Source organism: Pinus tabuliformis, chromosome 9 (assembly GCF_031772625.1).
Source record: "Pinus tabuliformis cultivar Carrire ecotype Pingquan chromosome 9, CPIR1, whole genome shotgun sequence".
Classification (NCBI taxonomy): Eukaryota; Viridiplantae; Streptophyta; class Pinopsida; order Pinales; family Pinaceae; genus Pinus; species Pinus tabuliformis.
In genome coordinates, this window is record NC_142307.1 from 2,010,868,551 (window position 1) to 2,010,890,579 (window position 22,029).

The 22,029-nt window shown below is 41.9% G+C and overlaps 1 protein-coding gene across 2 annotated transcripts in view; it reads left to right on the forward strand.

Annotated features, from left to right (window-relative positions):
- LOC149157129 (putative folate-biopterin transporter 6) overlaps window positions 1–22,029 on the forward strand; it is a 231,688-nt gene that overhangs the window by 103,581 nt on the left and 106,078 nt on the right. Inside the window, exons 4-5 of one of the 2 annotated variants that reach the window (XM_089439104.1) lie at window positions 7,669–7,944; window positions 8,201–8,392. In XM_089439104.1, coding sequence (XP_089295230.1) covers window positions 7,669–7,944; window positions 8,201–8,392 — 468 coding nt within the window. The remainder of the gene's footprint in view (window positions 1–7,668; window positions 7,945–8,200; window positions 8,393–22,029) is intronic. The other variant, XM_089439105.1, reaches the window with a different exon arrangement.

Below are 22,029 nucleotides of genomic sequence, written 5' to 3' on the forward strand. Positions count from 1 at the left end.
GGGTTCCTTTATGTGGAGGGGGCTCATCTAGGGCCCATAACAACTAGGGCGATGACCATAAATAAGGGGTAGAGGTCATGTTTTGCTTTTGCCCACGTGCTAAATTTGTATGTCTCGACCATATTTTGCATTTTGTGATATATTTCTTGTTGAGAGTGGCCAAATTATCCTTTTCCTTTTCTTTTTAGCTGCATCAACCTCCGGGGCATCGTTCCAGGCCCGACCTAAGGTGTGGACAACGAGAGGGGGAGGCTAATGCTACGTGGACCCAATGGACACATGTGGACCCGAAGGGGCAAAGAGATGAATGGGGTTAGAATGAGTGGAAGGGAGTGATGTATATGGTGTCAGGAAGCGAGACCACACAACCAAAATCAGGGTTTCCCATGTAGTGCCAACCCTAAAGCTAATGCCAGTAAAGGAGATCCCATGGGACTAGGGTACAATGTTAACCACAAAATTGGGCAGTGGAGACAAGAGTACAAACCTAGCCCGCTCTTTTCGCCGAATCCCCCCATCAATCCGTGCCCAAAAGTGCCCATGACAAGTAAGGAAAATGTTGACGTTTCTAAGTCTACCAGTTAGAAACCCTCCATGCACTTTCTCTGATTTATTCCTACCTACTTGTTTCGTTACTTAACAAATTATTTACAATGTAAACACTAAAAATAAATGCTAGTGCATGCTCAACATATTATAGATCAACAACTGAAAGAAACAGAAACAATCGCACCAAATGACACCGTTATTTTTGGACCAATGTCCCCGGAAAAACCCAATGTGGGAAAACCGGTGCAGCTATCTGAGCGTTTTCTGATTAAGCAATATCAGAGTACAATCTGGGTGCCAAATCCAGCCTACCCAACAGAGAATTTCCTTAGCAGTAATACCTCTCAGTTTGAGACAAATTTCTCGGCTGAAACCCTGGATAATCCTTCCGGTAGCTCCTCAGCTCCAATCTGCCCCAGAAACCCCAGCATCTGCCCTTTTACTACGTCAGACCCTCTCTGCCTAGCGCTGGCCCTGCGTCACCCTGAATGGGTTTGCATCAACCTTAGGGGGCCCTGCGTCAGCCTTCTGGCCCTTTGCGTCAGCAACACTGGCCTCTCTGAGTCTCTGCGTAGCTTCTGGTTGCCTCTGCATGGCCTTGCGTGAGCCCTGGCTGCTACTGCGTCACTCTCTCTAGCTACTTGCTGCTCTTCTGGCACTATATCTGCCTCTCTATCTCTCTGCACTCAATGCCCCTCAGCTGCAATTATGATCACTGATTCTATCTTTCTTAGCAAACCTCGCTCTAGAGAATAGAATGACTGATCACTCTGGTGTATTTTCCAAGTGACCCTCAAGCCTCTTCTTATGCTTTTCTCGTTGACATATCAACGACCAAGATAAAGTCCCTAATCAACAGCTAAGATTAGACCTGGCTTGATCCATGTCTTTTAAGTTTTGGACCATTTTAACACAGTTTCATATTAATTCCCATTAGTATTTTAATTTCCCGAAGTTTAGACTTAGGGACTCCATTAAAAATATTAATTATATTAATATCTCCTGAACTGTTTAGAATCTGCCCAAAACCTTTCTGGGTATTGGAGATCTCATGTGCCCCAACCTCTCCACCAAATTTCGTGGCTAGAGCACATCCGATACTACCCCAAATCAACACTCCCTCTTAGCGAGGATTGTGCTCTAGTAATCCTCCTCACTGAGTATCACGTTGATCATCTGGCATCGGTCCCTGTGTTGATGCTAGGCTTGCTGCCCACCATCCTTTGCACTACTGTATCATGTACTGCTGCCCATGGTTCTGCCATTGCCACTGCTGCATCTGTACGACAGCTCCCTCTGCATCTGTGCTGCTGCTGGTCTTTTCTCCCAACACTACATCCGCATTGCAACTCCTCTCATCATGCTGCATCGTGCTGCCCACTACTGCACTGCAACTCAGTTACTGAGAAGTAAGTAACTGATCTCCCAACTCTGACCTCTCTGTTGGGCTAGAGACCCTCCTGATGTTGAAGCTCCCTCTGTCGCTGACAAGTGCTCCCTCTCTAACCTCTGCGCTACTGCAACAACTCCTTGCATCTCGCACCGTTGCACACCTCTCTGTGCCATCCTACACTGGTGCAACACTCCCGTGCCTCTCGCACTGCTGCAACTTGCTAGCCTCGCACTGTCTCGGGACTCCTGCACTGTAGCTCTCTCTGCCGCTCCATCCACATCCATCTCTACCCGACTCAGCCAGTCCTGCTACTCCTCTTCAGGGCTCCCGTAGCAAGGTCTAATCCAAGAGGCTGGGTACCTCGAGGATCCTGCCCCTCATCGCCTGTAGTCCGCCTGACTACAGCTCGATGTCTCCCCACTTCTTCTCAAGTGGTGCATGTGCACTCATGGCACAGTCATCGTCTGTCAACACTTCCTTCTCTGCCCTTGCTGGCGCTGCCTTAGTCTCGGAAGACTCTCCCTTACTCTTCTTCCTTGGACACTGGGTCGCATAATGACCCAGCTCCCCACAGTGGAAGCACTTGATCTTGGAGAGATCCTTCTTCTTCCGCTTTTCCTGCTTTCCCTTAGATGCTAGGGCAACATCTTCCTCCTCTTGCTTGACTTTGATCCCCTTGCTGCTGCTACCTGTCTTCGATTGCCGTCTGATCTCTTCTTGGTGAAGAGCAGCCCACATCTCATCCTAAGGTGGAAGTGTCCCTCTGCCCAGTATACTTTGGACAAATACCTCCCAGTCTTCTAAGACTGCATTCAGGGCCGTCCTCACCATCAATTCCTGATCCGACGTGGCTTTTATAGAAGTCAATTGATCTCGAATCTCGTTCAGTCCTCCGAGGAAGGTGTCAATTGGTTCTCCCTTCTTCATCTAATACGACCTCAGTTGATTTTCTAGTAACATTCTTCTCTGCACAGAAGTATGCTGGTACAATTTCTTGAGGGCCTTCCACATCTCATATGCCATTTCCTTCTTGGCAATGTGTGGTACTACATGGTCCTTGACCTTGTCAAGGATGATGCTTTTGGCCCTTTCCATTGCCTCCTCGTACTTGTTGTTATCATTTGGATCGACTGGGATAGCTATAATCTTCAAGGCGAAGTTCTTGACACGATTTCTGTCAAGTATGGATAAGATTTTGGCCTTCCAGACTGCGAGGTTCGACGCTCTGTCTAGCCTGTCCTGGTCTCTTACTCCGTGTAGTACCATGATGCTCTTCTACTTCCCTACTGGAAGTTCTCGATCTGACTCCCTCTAAGTCTCGATTTCTCTCCTAGAAATCCTTCTGCCAATGTCGAGATGCCCCCTACTCTGATCGTCTATGCAACTGCACCACTGATCCGGGTTTCTCGGTAAGAAACCCTTGGTAGCAACTCCCTACTCTTGGCCTTGCTCTGTCAGGTACTGTTCTGACTACAGTACCTCACCAGCTCCACTTTGCAATATTCCCACAGCCTTCTAAATGCCAACAACCTGAAGGTGAGAGGTCCTAGGCTCTGCGCAATCCCGGCACCAACAACCCGGCCTCCTCAGCCAACTGCGTCAGCCCTCCTAGATTTTGCGTGGCTCTGCGTGAGGCTCCCTTTGCCTTAGCCTCTGCTCTGCCTCTTCCTGGCTCACCCTTGATGACACAAGCATTGCATCACCCTTCCCTTGTTGCTGCTCTGCTAGAAACAACTTCTGTCACCTCGGGACAGTTGTTTTCTGTTGCTATTGCTCCACTCAGCTGATGTCCTCAGTCCTCCTGTGATCTGCAATCATGCTCTGATACCATGTTGAAGTTTCTAAGTCTACCAGTTAGAAACCCTCCATGCACTTTATCTGATTTATTCCTACCTACTTGTTCCGTTACTTAACAAGTTATTTACAATGTAAATACTGAAAATAAACACTACTGCATGCTCAACATATTACAAATCAACAACTGAAAGAAACAAAAACAATCACACCAAATGACACCGTTATTTTTGGACCAACGTCCCCAGAAAAACCCAATGTCGGAAAATCGGTGCAACTATCTGAGGGTTTTCTTATTAAGCAATATCATAGTACAATCTGGGTGCCAAATCCGGCCTACCCAATAGAGAATTTCCTTGGCAGTAATACCTCTTAGTTTGAGACAAATTTCCCGGCTGAAACCCCGGATAATCCTTCTGGTAGCTCCTCAGCTCCAATTTGCCCCAGAAACCCTAGCATCTGCCCTTTCTGGACTGTGTCAACCCCTCTCTGCCCAGCGCTGGCCCTGCGTCACCCTGAATGGGTCTGCGTCAGCCTTAGGAGGCCCTGCATCAGCCTTCTGGCCCTCTGCATTAGCAACGCTGGCCTCTCTGAGGCTCTGTGCAGTTCCCGACTGCCTCTGCATGGCCCTGCGTGAGCCCTGGCTGCTACTGCATCACTCTCTCTGGCTACTTGCTGCTCTTCCGGCACTATCTCTGCCTCTGTCTCTCTATACTCAATGCTCCTCAGCTGCAAATCTGATCACTGATTCTATCTCTCTTAGCAAACCCCGCTCTAGAGAATAGAATGACTGATCACTCTGGGGTATTCTCCAAGTGACCCTCAAGCCTCTTCTTATACTTTTCTTGTTGACATATCAATGACCGAGATTAAGTCCCTAATCAACGGCTAAGATTAGATTTGGCTTGATCCATGTCTTTTGGACCATTCTAAGTTCTAACACAATTTCATATTAATTCACATTAATATTTTAATTTCCCTAAGTTTAGACTTAGGTAGACTTAGGGACTCCATTAAAAATATTAATTATTTTAATATCTCCTGAACTGTTTAGAATCTGCCCAAACCCTTTCTGGGCATTGGAGATCTCATGTGCCCCAACCTCTCCACCAAATTTCGTGGCTAGAGCACATCTGATGCTATCTCAAATCAACAGAAAATTACTCGACTATACCAATGAAAAGCCATACCTTCGAGGTTGGGAGGCCCACCTTCAAACATACAATCATAACAAGTGGGTGAGGTACCACATGGCTGGCTCAGGTGGCGGAGATGATGACACATTGAGATATCTGGTGGCTGCAAGGGGTTACTGGTTGCCGACTGAGGACCATCTAGGAGAAAGTTTTTCTTCTATATACACTACCCATAGGTGGTGGGTAATAGGTCCACTCTAAGTGTGATGGTGGCTTTGAGGGTTGGTAATAACAATATGGTGGGATGTGCCTGAACCCTTTCCTGTGACAAATTCCCCATGGTTGCCCCTATTATGATTCTGTTGTCTCGTCTCCTCCACTATTTCTTTTTGCCCCTTTGCCAGATCATTTAAAGCCTTCAAGAGATTCTAGAAGGTTGTGTCCTCCTTGCTAGTATCCCCGATGTTTGTTTCTTCCATTTCTTGCTCAAGAACCTTTGGATCAGGGCTAATCTGCAATTCCCTTTCTCTTCTCCTGCATCTATGCCCCTGGTAGGTTATATTCTGCTTGTCTTCTGGGGTCATAGAAAAGGGATTTTCCCCACAGCTGGCAAGATCACAACTCTGATATCACTGTGATGTTCCCAACAAGAAATAATGCAGCAAAACACATGCAAAACTAGCTACAATAGATAAAAATTCTGAAATTCACAACCATATACAATAGACACCAGATAGAGACCAAATCATTGAGTTATTATATTAATTTCTGAAATTATGAGTACATCAATAAGAGAAGAGGAACCTGGGCTTGCTACTGCAAGCTATGGAAAAAATCCAGGCTGAAGGGTTGGCTCTAAGTGTTGGAAAGACCCCTCCAAAACTGCGCCCTCTTGCTGTCAAACTGCTACCGCCGACTATAGGTGAACAGGTGTTTGAGCCCTCTAAATTGCTCAGAAAATTTTGGAAAATTAACTGGAGCCTCCTCTCAACAAACCCAGAAAACCCAGAAAGGGTTTGGGCTCCCTCCAACCTGCCTCAGAACCCCTCAAGAAATGTGTTCTCCTCCACTGGTCAGTTTTGTGTTCTGCTGGGAATTACGTCTGTAAAATGATGGCCAAATTCACTTCTGGAATGGCCCCCAAAAATACTGCACAAACCCCTCCGGAACCACCTCTAAATTCCAACCCCTTATCACCCTCCCCAACTCCTCACTCTAGCTCCTGTGCAGGCCCTTCCTGACAGCCTCCGCGCAAGCCCAGAAATGCCCAAATTTGGCCAGAATCACTCCTCAAGGTTCAGTCCTGCAAACTCCAACCAACCTCCTGCAATCTCCAAGATAGATGGCCCTTCAAAAGCCCGGATACTGACTCCCCCTGAAGTTTCATCCACAAGTGCCATGACTTTTTTTTGTGCTCTAGAATCATGCAAAACTGTCTGGAAAACCCTGCAAACAGCCTCAAAAATGCCCTGAGAATGCTCCCCTTGACTCTCCTATGCTGACACCAAAAGAGAGAATGGAAATTCTGCTTGGAATTCCCTTGTGCCAAACAACACGGTTGACTTGGCTGAAGTTTGAAGTTTGAACAGCTCAAGCAAACACTAAGTTCAGAAGGTAAATTGGCAAAAGGTCCCAAAATGGAGCCATCCTCTCCTATTTATGCTTGATGGTCCCCTTTCCCCTTGTGGGCTCTACTATTTCCTCCATTTTCCCTCCATTTTCCCTCAAGTGTGAATTTGCCCAAGGGGGTTCGAATTTCCCATTGGGATGGCCCCCACACTCCACTTTCCCTTTAATTTTTCTCTTTTCCTAATGTTTGTGGCCCTTAATCCTCAAAATGCCAAGTGGGGTCCTCCTGACCCACTTCTTCTAAGTCTAATCATGCCAAAATGCCAAAAATTGCAAAAGGGAAGTGCTGTAGCAAATTTATCGGAGACGTCACATTTAGTGCTTAAGCCTTAAGCACATTTTGCTAATACAAATCTATATTTTATTGCTTAAAAGCCTGACAGGATGATGGAGGAACGGTGACAAGAATAGGGGATTGGTTAGGCACATTGTAAAGTGAATTGGCACTAGACACAAGTTTGGGAGACAATTTTTGGGTGGTGTGGGGTTTTTTTCAGGAGGGTTTGCTAAAAGGTTTTGGGGATTTGTGGAGGGTGTCAAGGAGTTAATGCCTCAATGAAGAAGTAAAATTACGTTTTTTGCTTGAAGGAAATGACAGTACTCCCTGCAAACAACTAGAAAAGGGCTTGTGGGTGAGAGTGAACCATAGGTGTATTTGTGTATTTTGTGGGCTTTAAGAAAAGCCCCCCTATTTATGCTTGAAAGAATTCATGACTTTAATGTTTAAAACATTTCAGATAATTTTGTATTAAATATTTGTACATATTGATCAGATCTGTAAGAGAGAAACCATTTATCTTGATTTTTCCAATTTCTAGGATATTTGGATTTCCCTACACTTAAAATACTTCTGGTTAACATAATGTTACCAGTAAAATTGATGGATTTTGGTTGTTTGACAAACTGAATCTCAATTAAATACTGAATTAAAAAAAAGAATCAATGGCTTCTTTAATGAAAATGAAAAAAATAATGGTGTCTGTAATAAATTTCTATATTGCAAAGTAAAATTAAAGATCATCTAGGTAACGTATTAGTGTACACAGGCAATGAGAAACATGGTCCAATCCTCAACTTGTAATAAAATATGCAAGCTCTATGGATGCACTGGATGTAAAATGTATACTTAATAAGTTAATCTCCTTTCTTTCATGGTCAATCGTGCAGAGCTTATCATGGGGGAGCCTGGCAGTTGGTGGTTTTTTTGGATGTGGGGTTTCTGGGGCAGCAGTGCACAGTTTTGGAGCACAAGGTTCATATCTCTTGATTTCAGTGGCACCACTTATGCTTATCGTTGCAGCATTGGCCCTTCCAGAAAATCGTTTGCCAAAGAAATCACTTAATTTTCAATTTGAAGCACTGTTGCGCACTCTTAGACTTTTTGGGCAAACTCTGCGAGATCCTATCCTTTGGAAACCTGCACTGTATATTTACCTTTCACAGGTTTTCCTTAAAACTGATCATTTCTGGACAGCAGCATTTTGATAGTGAACTTTTGTTTTCTCATGTTTAACTGGAAGTCTCTCCAGATTCTTTATAGAGCAGGGCCAAATAAAACCATTGTTCCCTTTGGTGATAGTTGTAGTATTATTGTGTATCAGACTATCAGTTGTCACATTTTTAGATTTCAATTTGATGCCTTGTTTTTATAACTTGTATAAATATTCATGGTTTCTATTGTATGGTGCCTATATTGCAGGGTTCCTTGTGCCCAGATATTTCCGAGGCCATGTTTTTCTGGCTCACAGACCCCGTGTCAGGTCCTGGTTTCAGTGAAGAATTTATGGGACTTGTAAATGCAGTAGGCTATTTGGCCATGTTTATTGGTGTAGCTGGGTACAATTATTGGTGCCGATCTCAGACTTTCAGGAAAATGTTTCTCTGGCCTCAAGTAATTTTTTATCCCTTGATTCAATACGTCTTAATTAGGAAAAAACTAATTTCTACTGCATATTAATTCTGTACTATTACAAATTATGGTCCTATAAAGTGAATAGATGTCTCACTTTGACTTCTAAAGTCTAATTGCAACCTCTCTACCAAGAACAGCCAATCCATCTCTGCGGAAGTAGTAACTGGACTGAATTTTATTCCCAGCATTATAGATTGAAAAACAGGATAATGTTGAAGACATATGTGCCTTTCAATATGTTATTCTAGTCCCATAAATTTAATTTATAACTATAATAATAATGAATGAACTGGACAGCCGGGAAGTGGAGGGAGGAGGGATGGGGAAGGTGGGAATTTTGTTTTGATAACTAGCTTAATCAGAAAGAACATCCATGAGACCATACTACATAATGGTCTTCCATAGAGATAGTATATATTAATTATTAATAACTGAAGAGGATAGAGCAACGCATTCACAACTATTTTATCTCTTAAAATAAGAATGATAGGGTATTTTGTAGATTCAATAATTCAAAATTTCAAAGGGCTAGCATTTGGTGCTTTGCTTCCAACAAAGGTCCTATGGGCATGTTGGGCAGGTATAGGGGTTGTTACCTCCCGAACTAGCACTATTATATTAAAGTCCAAAAGAGCATCCATAGCATATTGGCAACTTGGAGAGGTTATCCAATGTGACCACAATAACCTTATCCTTCTCTTTAGGTTGGCTCTTCTCCGACTCGAGGGGAGTTTTCCTAATGTAGGATTGTTGAAGCTTAGGAAAAAAAGCTCAAGGTGAAAATAATAGGGGCTTTAGCAAAACAAGTGTTGTAATATATGAAAATGAAAAGTTGGTAGGAAGATTAAGCCTAGTGCTTATCCATTAGGAATGGAGTCAAAGGATCAAACTATGAGTTGTGAAATTTCTGCTACCCAGAAGGTGCTATTAACCTAGTTAATTATTCCTATTACTTGTACATAGAAAATTAATTTATCGGCTGAAAGCAATGAATAAAAACATAAATAGCACCATTAACCAAATAAAATTGCAGCAGGATACACGATAAACCAATCACACAAATGACAAACATTTTTGGACAAATGTCTTTTGAAAAAACCCAATGTGGGGGAAACCAATCTTCAGTCTGAGGGTTTTATTATTAATCTTTAACAAATCTGCTCATTGGAAATTACATAAATTGCTCTGGCAAAACTTCGGCAAATTTATCTTCACCACTGCTGATCAAATTGAACTAGGAAAACCCCACGACTTCCCTTCTGCAATTCGCACTGCCTCTTTGGCAACACACACAACATCCCCAACAATTCACATTGCTTCCTAGCTAACTTGCATAGCCTACTGGAAAACTTGTACTGCCTTTGGAAAACTTGCGCGGCCTCTAGAAACTTGTTATGGCAACTCGCATTGGCTAATTTGGCAATTCACATTGCCTCTGGGAAATTCGCATTGCCTCCAAAAAATAACTCAACCTTCTTTACAAACAATAAATTGGCTAGCAAAACTCCCTCTGAAACTTAAAAGATGGAAGTCTTCTTGGATGAAGAATAAACCTTGCAAAACTTTCATTAATTATTGTTGCTTAAACCCTCCTGGTGTCTTATTGAAAACTCACCCAACTCAAAATGATCGCTAATGTTGCCCATCGATTCCCTTTATAATCTCTCATTCACAAATGAATGGCCACAATTAGAAGTTAACTTGATCCAATCAATGGCTAAGATCAACTTAGAAACTTTCTACAAGCTTTTAGAGGCAAATCAATCTTATCCCAACTAATGTCAATTAATTATCCACTTTTCCTAAGTTTTAACTTAGGAAATATTTAAAAATCACTAATTGACTTAATTAAGACATTTTCCCTAGGTGAAACTTAGGAAAAATTACATGGGCTTGGAGATAATTAATTCCTCTGTGTTCCTAGCCTTAATGACACCTCTCAAGGCTAGAACCCTCCTCCGAGTTACAATATTTAACACTCCCTCTTAGCGAGAAAGGTTTTCTCCACAACACCCAACTTATCTCCGAAGAAAACAAACTTTCTTTTATTCAAGGCCTTCGATAGAATGTCTGCCACTTGCTGATCTATAGGCACATACTGTAGTCGAACTAATTTACGTTGTACACAATCCCTAATGTATGTCGATATGTTTCGATTGATCATGAAATACTGGATTCTCATATAGCTTGATGCAACTCTGATTATCACAGTGAATGATGGTCGACTCTATCTTCTAATCAAACAGAGCCACTAGCAACTTCCGAAGCCATATGGCCTCATATGCTGCCATGCTTGTTGCCATGTACTCTACTTCTAAAGAGCTTAATGCTACAGAATTTTGCTTCGTGTTGTACCAAGAGACAACCCCTAATCCAATACTAAAGCAAAACCCTGAAGTGCTTTTCCAGTCCACTACATTACCTGCCAAGTGTACATCAGTGTAGCCAATCTACCTAACACCATCACCTTGAGTATATTTCAACCCATACTCAACTGTACCTTGTAGATATCGCAACATGTGCTTCGCTATTATCCACTACACTCTCCTTGGTTCCACCATGAACTGACTAAGATTGTTGAATACAAAACAAATGTCTGACCTTGTGTTGACCAGATACATGAGAGAGCCAATAAGTTGTCTATATAAGGTGGGGTCCACTACCTCCTGCTTTGATGCATCAATCTTCCTCCAATTGGTTATCATAGGTGTAGACATGGGTCTACAGTCCAACATCCTGAATTTCTTCAAGATCTCCAAAGCATATCTCCCTTGACCAAGGAAGATTTCCCCATTTGTCTGCCACATGTCAAGTCCTAGAAAATAGTGCATCAACCCCAAGTTCTTCATCTTAAACTCTGCTGCTAAGTCTCTCTTGCAGTCTTTTATGAGCCCTAGTGACCCAATCAAGAATAAATCATCCGTATACAAATGAGAATGATTGGTTCACCTCCAACCATATGATAGTAGAGGTTCGATTATACCTCACTCTTTACGAAGCCCATCTCTTGCAAGTAGCTATCAATATGACCATACTATGCTCTGGGAGTTTGCTTGAGTCTGTATGGCGCTCTCTTCAAGCTGCATACATGGGTTTCACTCCCATGTGTCTCAAAACCCTCTAACTGCTCGATGTACACCTCCTCTTCTATGAATTTGTTCAGGAACGTCGTCTTGACATCCATCTAATGAATTTTCCATCCCATTTGTGCTACAAGTGAGATCATGGCCCTAATGGAAGTATACTTGGCCATGGGAGCAAACATCTCCTCATAATCTATTCCCTCTTTCTGAGAGAAACCCTAGGTCACAAACCTGGGTTTTAATTTTTCTATGTTTCCATCTGCAATGTGCTTGATCTTATAGATCCAGTGGGAACCAACCCTTAGAGCTCATTGTCAATGAGCTGACTCATCAACACCTTGTAACCCGAATATCTCTCTGGTGGTCTCCTATCTTTGGTGCTTGATTTAGGAGCTCCCACAAACTCTTGTGCATCCCTCAATGTCTGAAGCACCTTGTGATTGCTTCTCCAACTTGTAGTGGGTGGAGCTTCAAGCTCCTCATCATGCTCCTACTCCTTATTTTGCAAACTCTGCTATGCACCTGTACCTGTACTAGTCATTGTACTTGTACTTGTGCCCTACACTTGAGATTGTTGTTCAACCCTTAGAGCTTCTACTTGTTGACTTTGATCAACTGTTGGCAACTCGCGAGATCTCTTGAAGGCTTTCTCCTCCTGAAACTTAATGTCCCGTCTCATGATGATCTTTTGAGTCCCTGGAATATAGATCCTGTATGCCTTGGATGTTTTGTTGTAACCAACGAAATACCCCTTCTCTGTAGTTGAATCTAGCTTGGTGTGCTTTTGGGCTCAAACATGACAATAAGTGATACTGCCAAAAATCCTGAAATCACTGACTTCTGGCTTCTTCCCTGTAAATGCCTCCTTGGGTGTCATATTTCCCAACACCTTATGTGGGACCCTATTCTGAATGTAAATTGTTGTGCTACATGCTTTTTCCCAAATATATCTAGGCATATCTTGATCATATAGCATGGCCCTCACTACTCCAACTATGGTTCTATTCTTTCGTTTTGCAACCCCATTTTGCTGTGGGTTGTATGGAGTTGTCCACTCTCTCTTGATTCCCTCCTTGGCATAGAACTCCTTGAAGGCTTTTTCGATGTACTTGCCCCCATTGTCTATCTAAAGTACCTTTATCTTCTTTCCTGTCAAATTCTCCACAAGAGCCTTAAACTCTTGGAAGCGATTGAAGACTTCATCTCTTGTCTTCAAGAAGTAAATCTAGGTCTTCTTAGAGAAATCATCAATGAAGGTCACGAAATATTTGTAACCCCTGAGAGACTTTGTGGACAATGGACCACAAATATCAGAATGTATCAAATCTAACACACCCTTGGCTCTATTGTCACTCCTTGGAAATGTTGCTTTTGAAAATTTCCCAAGTATGCACCCTTTGCATACGTCATCATGTTTTGTACTCACCTTTGGAATACTTGTCACCATTTCTCTGAGCAACTTAAGTGCTCCAAGATGGATATGACCCATCCTCCTATGCTAGGACTCTCCCATATCTCTGCTATTGTTGTTGCTAACTAGTGCCTTTGGAGTATCAAACTGCAACTTGTACAACTTGTTGCTTCTCACCCCAATCTCCTTTGCTAAATTCCAATCCTGGTGTTTCAGATGCACCTTTTTTCCTTGAAAGTATACACCATACCCCTTATCCTGAAGAGCAAAAACTGAAATCAGGTTCATTCCCATACTTGGCACATGCAACACATCTGTAACATGGATATTCTTGCCTGACTCCCTCTGAAATGTGACTGTCCCTCTCCCAACTGGAGTACACTTGGACTTGTTTCCCATTTGTATCTAGAAGCCTATCTTCTCTGCTTTATAGCTGGAGATATACTCTCTAACTCCTGTCATGTGACATGATGCCCCACTATTGATGTACCAAACTTTTTGTTGATTTCTGGTAGCATCGGATGTGCTCTAAGCCTCAAAATTTGCAAAGAAGCTAGGACACATGTATTCCAGAATATCCAAAAATTGTTTTGGGAAATTCCACCTGGAGACAGTTTTATTAAAATAATTAATTATTTTTAATGGATGCCTAAGTATAAACTTAGGAAATTAAAATAATTAAAGGTTATTAATCAAACTGAGGGTGAAACTTCTAGAAGAAGACGTAGATCGAGTCCAAATGATCTGAGCCACTGATTAGAATCTAATCTGGGCCGTTGATTACTCAACTAGAGGATTATAAGAAGGACTTCGATGGCCGTTTGGAAAACATATTAGAGAGAGATCAAATTTCTCAGAGGGTAGCACGACAATTGCTAGAGAGAAGATCGAAGTGATTTCTTGCAGTGAGGGGCAGCGATAGTTCTGGTTGGAGAGTTTCCTGATCCGAGAATACATCGGAAAAGAGAGATCCAGAAGAGGCATTGCAGAGGTCACTCTGGGCAGCGTAAGCTCACGCAGAGGCAACGCAGAGCTTCAAAGAGAGTCCGAAATTCAGCTGGGAAGTCGAGTTCCTGAGCCAGAAGCCGGGGTGTGAGACCGGAGAGACAGAGGAACGAAGCTCCAAACAACAGGAGATCTGGGAAGAGGTGATGCAGATCCCTAGAGTGGTTAATGCAGACTGCATAGGCTGATGCAGTAGCTGCACAGAGCTAGCGTGGGGCCAGCCATCCAGGGCCTGGATCAGTGTCGGATTGCCAGTGATAGTGTGAGGTATTTCTCACTAATCTTCTGCCAGTCAGATTCTCTGTATTGGATAGCCAGTAAGGCATCCAAAGATTGTATTCAGAAAACTACTGCTTAATAATACAAACCCTCAGCTACTGCACCGATTTTCTCGCATTGGGTTTTTCCAGGGACATTTGTCCAAAAATAACGGTGTCATGTGTTGTGTATTTCTTTCTTTCTCAGTTTCTTGTTTTTGCATTTAATTTAATTGGTGAAGGTTGTAGTGTATTAGTTTCGGTATTTGCTGTAGGATGCAGTAAATAATTTGTTCAGTAATTTAACAAATAGAAGATACTTAATCAGTTGTTGCAGTAGAAATTTGGGTCTTCCAAATTTTCACATGGTATCAGAGCGCAGGTGAAGCAAGAGAGCAGAGCCGGAAGAGCCCAGCGCTGAAGAGAAGGAGGGAAGTTGAAGTGCTGCATAGGTAGCAAATCGAATCCCCAGAGGGATTGCGCAGTCCAGGCCAGGAGGGCAAAATTTTCATGGGAAAATATCTCTTTGAGTGAGTCGACAGAGAGAAAGATTTCCAGATTGAAGTTTGCCAGTGTCAGAGGGAGCAACGCAGAAGCATCAACACAGAGCAGTTTTCTAGTGAGACGCAATTTTTTGCAGCAGTTGCTGGGGCAGAAAAGCGTCAGAAGGAAGAAGGAGACACTGTTGAGGGAATTTCTTCCTCAGAGAATTCCTAGCCAGGGAATTCGATTTCTCTATTGCTAAGCAACAACAGAGAGGAGAAGATCTACTAACTCTAGCAGGGAGTGCGTAGGCTAGCCTAGTGCTGCGCAGAGGAGAGAGGAGGCAATTCAACATTTCGTTGGCAGAGATGGCAACTAGTGGGTTGAGAGATCAGGATCGGTTGGATGGTGCATCCAACTATGTGATCTGGAAGGCTAGGATCTCCTGCCTTCTAGATGAGCATGATCTCAAAGCCTATGTCGACAATGTGGTAGTTGTATCCGCAGATCCAGATCCGCTCGAGAAGTACAAAGGTGAGATGGCAAAGGCCAAGTGATTGATCCTCAATGGAGTGAGAGATCACGTAGTGTGTCTTATTGCCGGCAAGGATACTGCCTCACAGATGTGGGAAGCATTGGCTACATTATACGAAGGATCTTCCGAACAACGGAAGATGTACTTGGAGCAAAAGATGAGATCCACGCAGATGCAGAAGGGGGAACGCATTGATCCATTCCTAACGAAGCTTCAGGAAATCCGAGACTCGTTGGCAGTTGTGGGTTCAACACCTCAGCCTACTGAGATGGTGATGCTGGCCCTGAATTCAGTCTTAGAAGAATGGCAAGTGTTTGTCCAAAGTATCCTAGGCAGAGAGAGATTGTCGGATTGGGAAGGAATGTGGGCCGCCCTTTAGCAGGAAGAGATGAGGAGAGACTTAGTCAAGTGCAAACTTGATAACAGCGACAACAGTGAGACGAAGCCCAAGGAGGAGGTGTTAGGATATTCCGACACATAGGAAATAGTTAAGTATAACTTGGTCTAGTGTAGAGTTAGGTAAAGTGTGTTTCTTTACTATGTACATTTGTAACTTACAATCCGACGGTCACGATATGTTCTAGACATAAAGTGATCCGACGGTTCATTCTCTCCTCGGTATTACCAACACTTGATCTGTGGCTTAACACTCGATTGGTCCATGATCTTTATTTAAAGAGCATGGAGGGTCATTTGTAGGGTGATCGTTCATGAGAGAAGCTTATGTAAATTTTCTTTCTTTTATTAATAAATTGCCTGAAGTGGCCGCGTTGGCTCATGCCGTGGACTGTTTCCCTCTTTGAGGGTTTTAACCACGTCAAGAATACTGGTGTATTGATCTGTGATCTGTTTGTAAGTGGTGTCCTTTGGTGTTCTGTCTAAGGAACTTACCCTGTAAATTCCTACATGGTATCGGAGCTATTTGAGGGGCCGCATCCATTGGTGATCCAAATTGGAAGCTGGTACAACTACATCCAACTGTCGTTTCCTAGATCTACTGTTTTTGACCGCTTTCGGGCCGAGAGTACTGCTCTATTGTGTTAGGAGCATCTGTTCCTGTGAGAAACCCCTTTCATTTCACGCGAAAAGGTTTCCGGTAGCCCTAGCTATGTCATTTTTAAGATCTGAAGGTATACAGTGACAGTGTTTATTTGTAGTTCTAGTTATTTATCTCTTTGTTTTTTATTACCGGATCTATACCTTTCATTTCTGCGTATGCTTTTTGCCCCGCGACTTTGTGCGATTTGGGCAAATCAGAAACAGAAAGGAAGGATTTTTCTCATGCGTATGCTCTTTTTCGCCGCGCCTTAGTGTGATCTCAGAAAATCAGAAACATTGAGGAAAATATTTAGTTTCCGGTGAAAGCTAACTTTAAGCCATAAGGTTTGGGTTTTTTTTGCATGTTCGTGTTGGGTCATGTGATTTTTGTTTTGTAGGCAAAAATAATTTTTTCGAGTAAGCACGCACCCCAAAGCTTCAGTGACTTAAAAAAAAATAAAAAATCCCTTCTTCGTTTCCAAAAATTACCAACCTTTTAAACTAGCTCACTTGGTCCAAAGTTACTTTATGAGAATAGAGGTCTTGGGTTCAAGTCTTTCTTTTTGTTGAGTTACTTTTTCAAAAAGCACACGTAACTTATGTTTTAAAGTTACTTTATGTAAACATGTTCTCACCCATTATAAAAAGTGAGTCACTTATAATTTTAAAGTCTCTTTAGCTTTTATTTAAGTTACAATTTAGTGGGTAGTTCATAAAGTACCATTGTAAAAGTGACTTTCACTTATTTATAAAAGTGAGTCATATAAAATCTTTTTTTAAAGTGAGCTAATTAGATTAAGTTTGGAAAGGGGGGATTTTTTTTAAAATATAACATTATCATTCATTTCTGCACATTCACGCACTTCGTTGGCATCTTCAACAACTTTTCTTCAAAAAGCCATAACTTCTTCATCCGGAAGCCGTTTTCAGAGCCGTTTTTTTTGAATCAGCGTAATTTTTCAAGATCTTTCCATTGGAACACTTAGTTTCAGCATCTACAGCTTCAATTTCTGTTAAAATGGAAAGTCCATGCCAAGTTATTCTTGATAGCACTAACTACTTCCAATGGTGGTCCTACATTGTGGAATTACTTAGAAGTAGAGGTCTTTACAGAATCGCCTCAGGCCAAGAAACTAAACCTAAAGATGAAGATAAGGCAGCGAAATGGGAAAATAGATAAGATCAAGCACGTGGGTTGATAGGGATGTCTATTTCTCTAGACCTCAGATTTCATATCGCAGAACTCGATACCCCTAATGAAGCAATGAAACAACTCACTAAAGTTTTTGGAATTAAAAATGAAATTAGAGCCCATCAACTTGAAAATGAGTTGCTTACGTTGGACCCCAATAATTTTTCTTCCATTGAAGATTTTTTGTCTAAGTTCAAGACCCTTAGACTTCTCTTGGAAGGTGTTAAGGTTAAGAAAGAAGATGGTAGCCTTATCTATTCCATTCTTACTAAGTTGGGACCAACCTACTCTGTGTTTGTTTCCACCTTCCATTCTATTAGAAAAACCTTTATTTCTCAAGGACAAGACTGCAAGTCCCCCTCTTTTGATTGTGATTCTTTAATAAGAGAACAAGAAAAACTTTTACATCTTGGTCTTCTTAATCTTGGAAACTCTTCTAAGAAAGCCTTAGCCGCCCAGCAACAACCAAATTCAAAGAATCCTAAGAAGCAATATCCTAAAGAGAATGGTTTTAAACCAAACAAGGGTCTTAAGCAATTTCAGTCTCAAAATGAAAAATCATTTCAACAAAATGATAAGGCAAATAAAAACAAAGGGAAGAAGACTGATAGACATTGTAACTTTTGTAATCGAGATGACCACTTAGAATCTAAATGCTTTAAGAAGATGGAAGCCTTGGAAGCAGCAATGAAGAAGCATAACATCCATTTGAGCACTCTTCAACTTCAACTTCAACTTTATCTTCAGGAATTGCACTTTTGGCATGTGGTTGTCAAGCATCTCGGTCTGGTTATGCACTAAATGTATCTTCTTCTTTTCATTCTCATGAGTGGCTCATTGATTCTGGAGCTTTTTATCACATGGCCAAAAACAAAGCCATGTTTTCTTCTTTAAGTGATTGTAACACCAACAATATATATGTTGGTGATAATAGATCTCTTAGTGTTGTAGGGACTGGAACTGTTCATCTAGACAATGGTCAATTTAATGATGTATTATGTGTTCCAACCTTATCCTGCAACCTTCTATCTGTATATCGGATAACTCATTCAGGTGAAGGTAATATCGTTGAATTTTCACCTCACGATGTTGTAATTAAGGACCTAAGAGATCCTAGATAGATTTTAGCTACTGGCATTGCTGATGATTCTACAAGGTTGTATAAGTATAACAACTTTGGGTCATCAACTCTTCCATCGGTATTTGTTGCCCATAATGATGAAGTGAGCAAACTTTGGCTAGAGCGATTTGGTCACTTAAATTATCGCTCCCTTCAAAATCTATGTAAAGAAAATATGGTGACAGGTCTCCTTATGGTATCTTGCAAAGATGGTGTTTGTTCCGGATGTGTACTCGGAAAACATCATCGGGATAGTTTTGAAAAACGTGTCTCTTGGCATGCCTCAGCCCCTTTATAGCTTGTGCATAGTGATTTATGTGGTCCACTTCCAGTTGTTTCATTCTCTGGCTACAAGTATTTCTTAACTTTCATTGATGATTTCTCCAGACGCACTTGGGTATACTTCTTAAAATTCAAGAGTGAAGTCTTTAACATGTTCTTGGCCTTTAAGGCCTTTGTTGAGAAACAATATGGACATCAAATTGCTAAGATCTGATAATGGCAGAGAATATGTTATCAACAAATTCATCAACTTTTGCACTGAGCATGGAATTCAATTGCAACATACTATTCCATATACTCCACAACAAAATGGTGTAGCTGAAAGGAAGAATCGCACCTTAAAGGATATGGCTAGTCGCTAATTATATGCTTCAATCTAAAGGACTTAGTCTTAATTTTTGGGCAGAAGCAATTAATTGTGCAAATTACATAGTAAATCGCACTCCTACTAAGGTTTTAATTTTTAAAGAATATCACTCCAGAAGAAGCATGGAGCTCAATTAAACTAGATGTCAGCCACTTTCGTGTTTTTGGAAGTGAAGCATGGGCCCATATTCCAGATGAGAAACATAAAGCTTTAGAACCTAAGAGTGAAAATGTATTTTTGTTGGATATTCTGAAGATGTCAAAGCATATAGACTTATTCCACTTAAGTCCAAAAATGTTATCATTACAAGAGATGTAAAGTTTGCTGAAAATATATCGGCCTACGAGCCTAGTTCGGTGGATGTGCCAACTCTCTCTATCCCTTCTACTTCTGAAAATATTTCTTCTTCAGATGATGACAGCGAGAATGACAATCCCCCCCCATCTTCTCAGGATCCTCCTTCAGCTCCTCAGCTTCCAAAATGGGTCCATGCTACTCGGGATGCAATAGGTGCTCTTGTAGGTGATCCTACAGATCATCGATGTACACGTTCTCAGTTCAATAGAGCCTCTTCTTTACTGGCTCAAGCTTCAGCGAATTATGATCCTGACACCTTTGCAGAAGCTCTAGGCCATCCAGATTGGGACGCAGCTATGAATGAAGAATATCGTTCATTATTGGCAAATGATACATGGGATCTTGTTCCTCTTCCAAAGGGACAAAAACTTGTTAGATGCAAATGGGTTTACAGAACCAAGTATGGACCAGATGGAAAAGTTGATAAACATAAAGCTCGTCTTGTTGCTAAAGGTTTTTAACAAGTTGAAGGCATTGACTATACTGAAACCTTCTCCCCTATTGCCAAAATGAACTCTATCCACCTTGTTCTTTCCCTTGCTGCCTCTTTCAAATGGGATGTCCATCAGATGGATGTTAAGTCTGCCTTCTTGCATGGGGACTTGCATGAAGAAATCTATATGGAACAACCGACTGGCTTTATACAAACAGAGTCTAGCCTTATATGTCGGCTTAAGAAATCCCTTTATGGTCTCAAGCAAGCCCCTCGGGCTTGGTATGCCAAAATGGATAGCTTTCTTTTAGATACTGGGTTTTCTAGGTGTCATTCTGACAATACTGCCTACACCAAGAAAGTGGTTAAGTCTCTTATCATTCTTGTTCTTTACGTTGATGATCTTATCCTTACTGGTAATGATCCCAACCTTATAAACCATGTGAAGTCCAGCCTTAAAAAGAAGTTTGAAATGACAGACTTAGGACACTTGCATTATTTTCTTGGTCTTCAAGTCTTGCAATCCAAGGAAGGTATTTCCCTTTCCCAGTCCAAGTATGCTTGTGATCTTCTACGCCACTTTCACATGGAAGACTGTAAGCCAATCCCTTCTCCCTTTCAGTCTGGAGCCAAACTTTCAGTCACTTGTACTTCCCCTGAAGTTGATGCTACCTTATACCGTCAGCTTGTAGGAAAACTTTTGTATCTAACCCATACCCGTCCTGACCTTTCCTTTGTTGTTGGCCTTATTGCTCGGTTTATGCAAAATCCACATGAAAGTCATTGGAAAGCAACTAAAAGAATACTTCGTTATGTTCGAGGTACGGTTCAGTTTGGGATTCATTACAGTGCAGAAGCATCTCCTCTATTGGTTGGTTTCACTGATTCCGATTGGGCTGGTGACCCTGATGATCAGAAGTCTACTGCAGGTTATGTCTTCACTCTTGGTTCTGGACCTATTACATGGGCTTGCAAGAAACAAAGTGCCATTTCTCTTTCTTCAATAGAAGCAGAGTATCGTGGCACCGTAGAAGCTAGTAAGGAAACCCTGTGGCTTCGACTGATCCTGTCAGAGTTTGGTTTTCAGCAGCAGCATCCGACTACACTTTGGTGTGACAATCAAAGTTCCATTCAAATATGAAAAGATCTAGTCCAACATCAGCGCAACAAACATATTGAAATACACATGCACTTCATCAGAAAGCTCATTGATGACCATGTTCTTGAAGTGCAATATTGTTCAACTGATGATCAAGTTGCAGACATCTTTACAAAGGTTCTCACAGAGGCAAAGTTTACTAATCTTCAATTTATGGTTGGAGTTCAAAAAGTTGTCACTAAGGTGGGATAGCCTCTAATGCCTCCTTCCTTCTCCTATTGTGTCATATTTGTACATCCTTCAATCCTATCCCAAGTTGTTCTTAAGGGGGGATGTTAGGATATTCCGACACATAGGAAATAGTTAAGTATAACTTGGTCTAGTGTAGAGTTAGGTAAAGTGTGTTTCTTTACTATGTACATTTGTAACTTACAATTCGACGGTCACGATATGTTCTAGACATAAAGTGATTCGACGGTTCATTCTCTCCTCGGTATTACCAACACTTGATCCGTGGCTTAACACCCGATTGGTCCATGATCTCTATTTAAAAAGCATGGAGGGTCATTTGTAGGGTGATCGTTCATGAGAGAAGCTTATGTAAATTTTCTTTCTTTTATTAATAAATTGCCTGAAGTGGCCGCGTTGGCTCATGCCGTGGACTGTTTCCCTCTTTGAGGGTTTTAACCACGTCAAGAATACTGGTGTATTGATCTGTGATCTGTTTGTGAGCGGTGTCCTTTGGTGTTCTGTCTGAGGAACTTACCCTGTAAATTCCTATAGGAGGAAGAGAATGCGACCCTTGCATCTAAGGGGCAGCAGGAGCAGTGGAGGCGGAAGAAGGACGTCTCAAAGAGCAAATGTTTCTGGTGTGTTGAATTTGGTCACTATGCTACACAGTGTCCTCTCAAGAAGAAGGAAAAAGACAAGAGCATGATCCGAAGGCTGCATCTG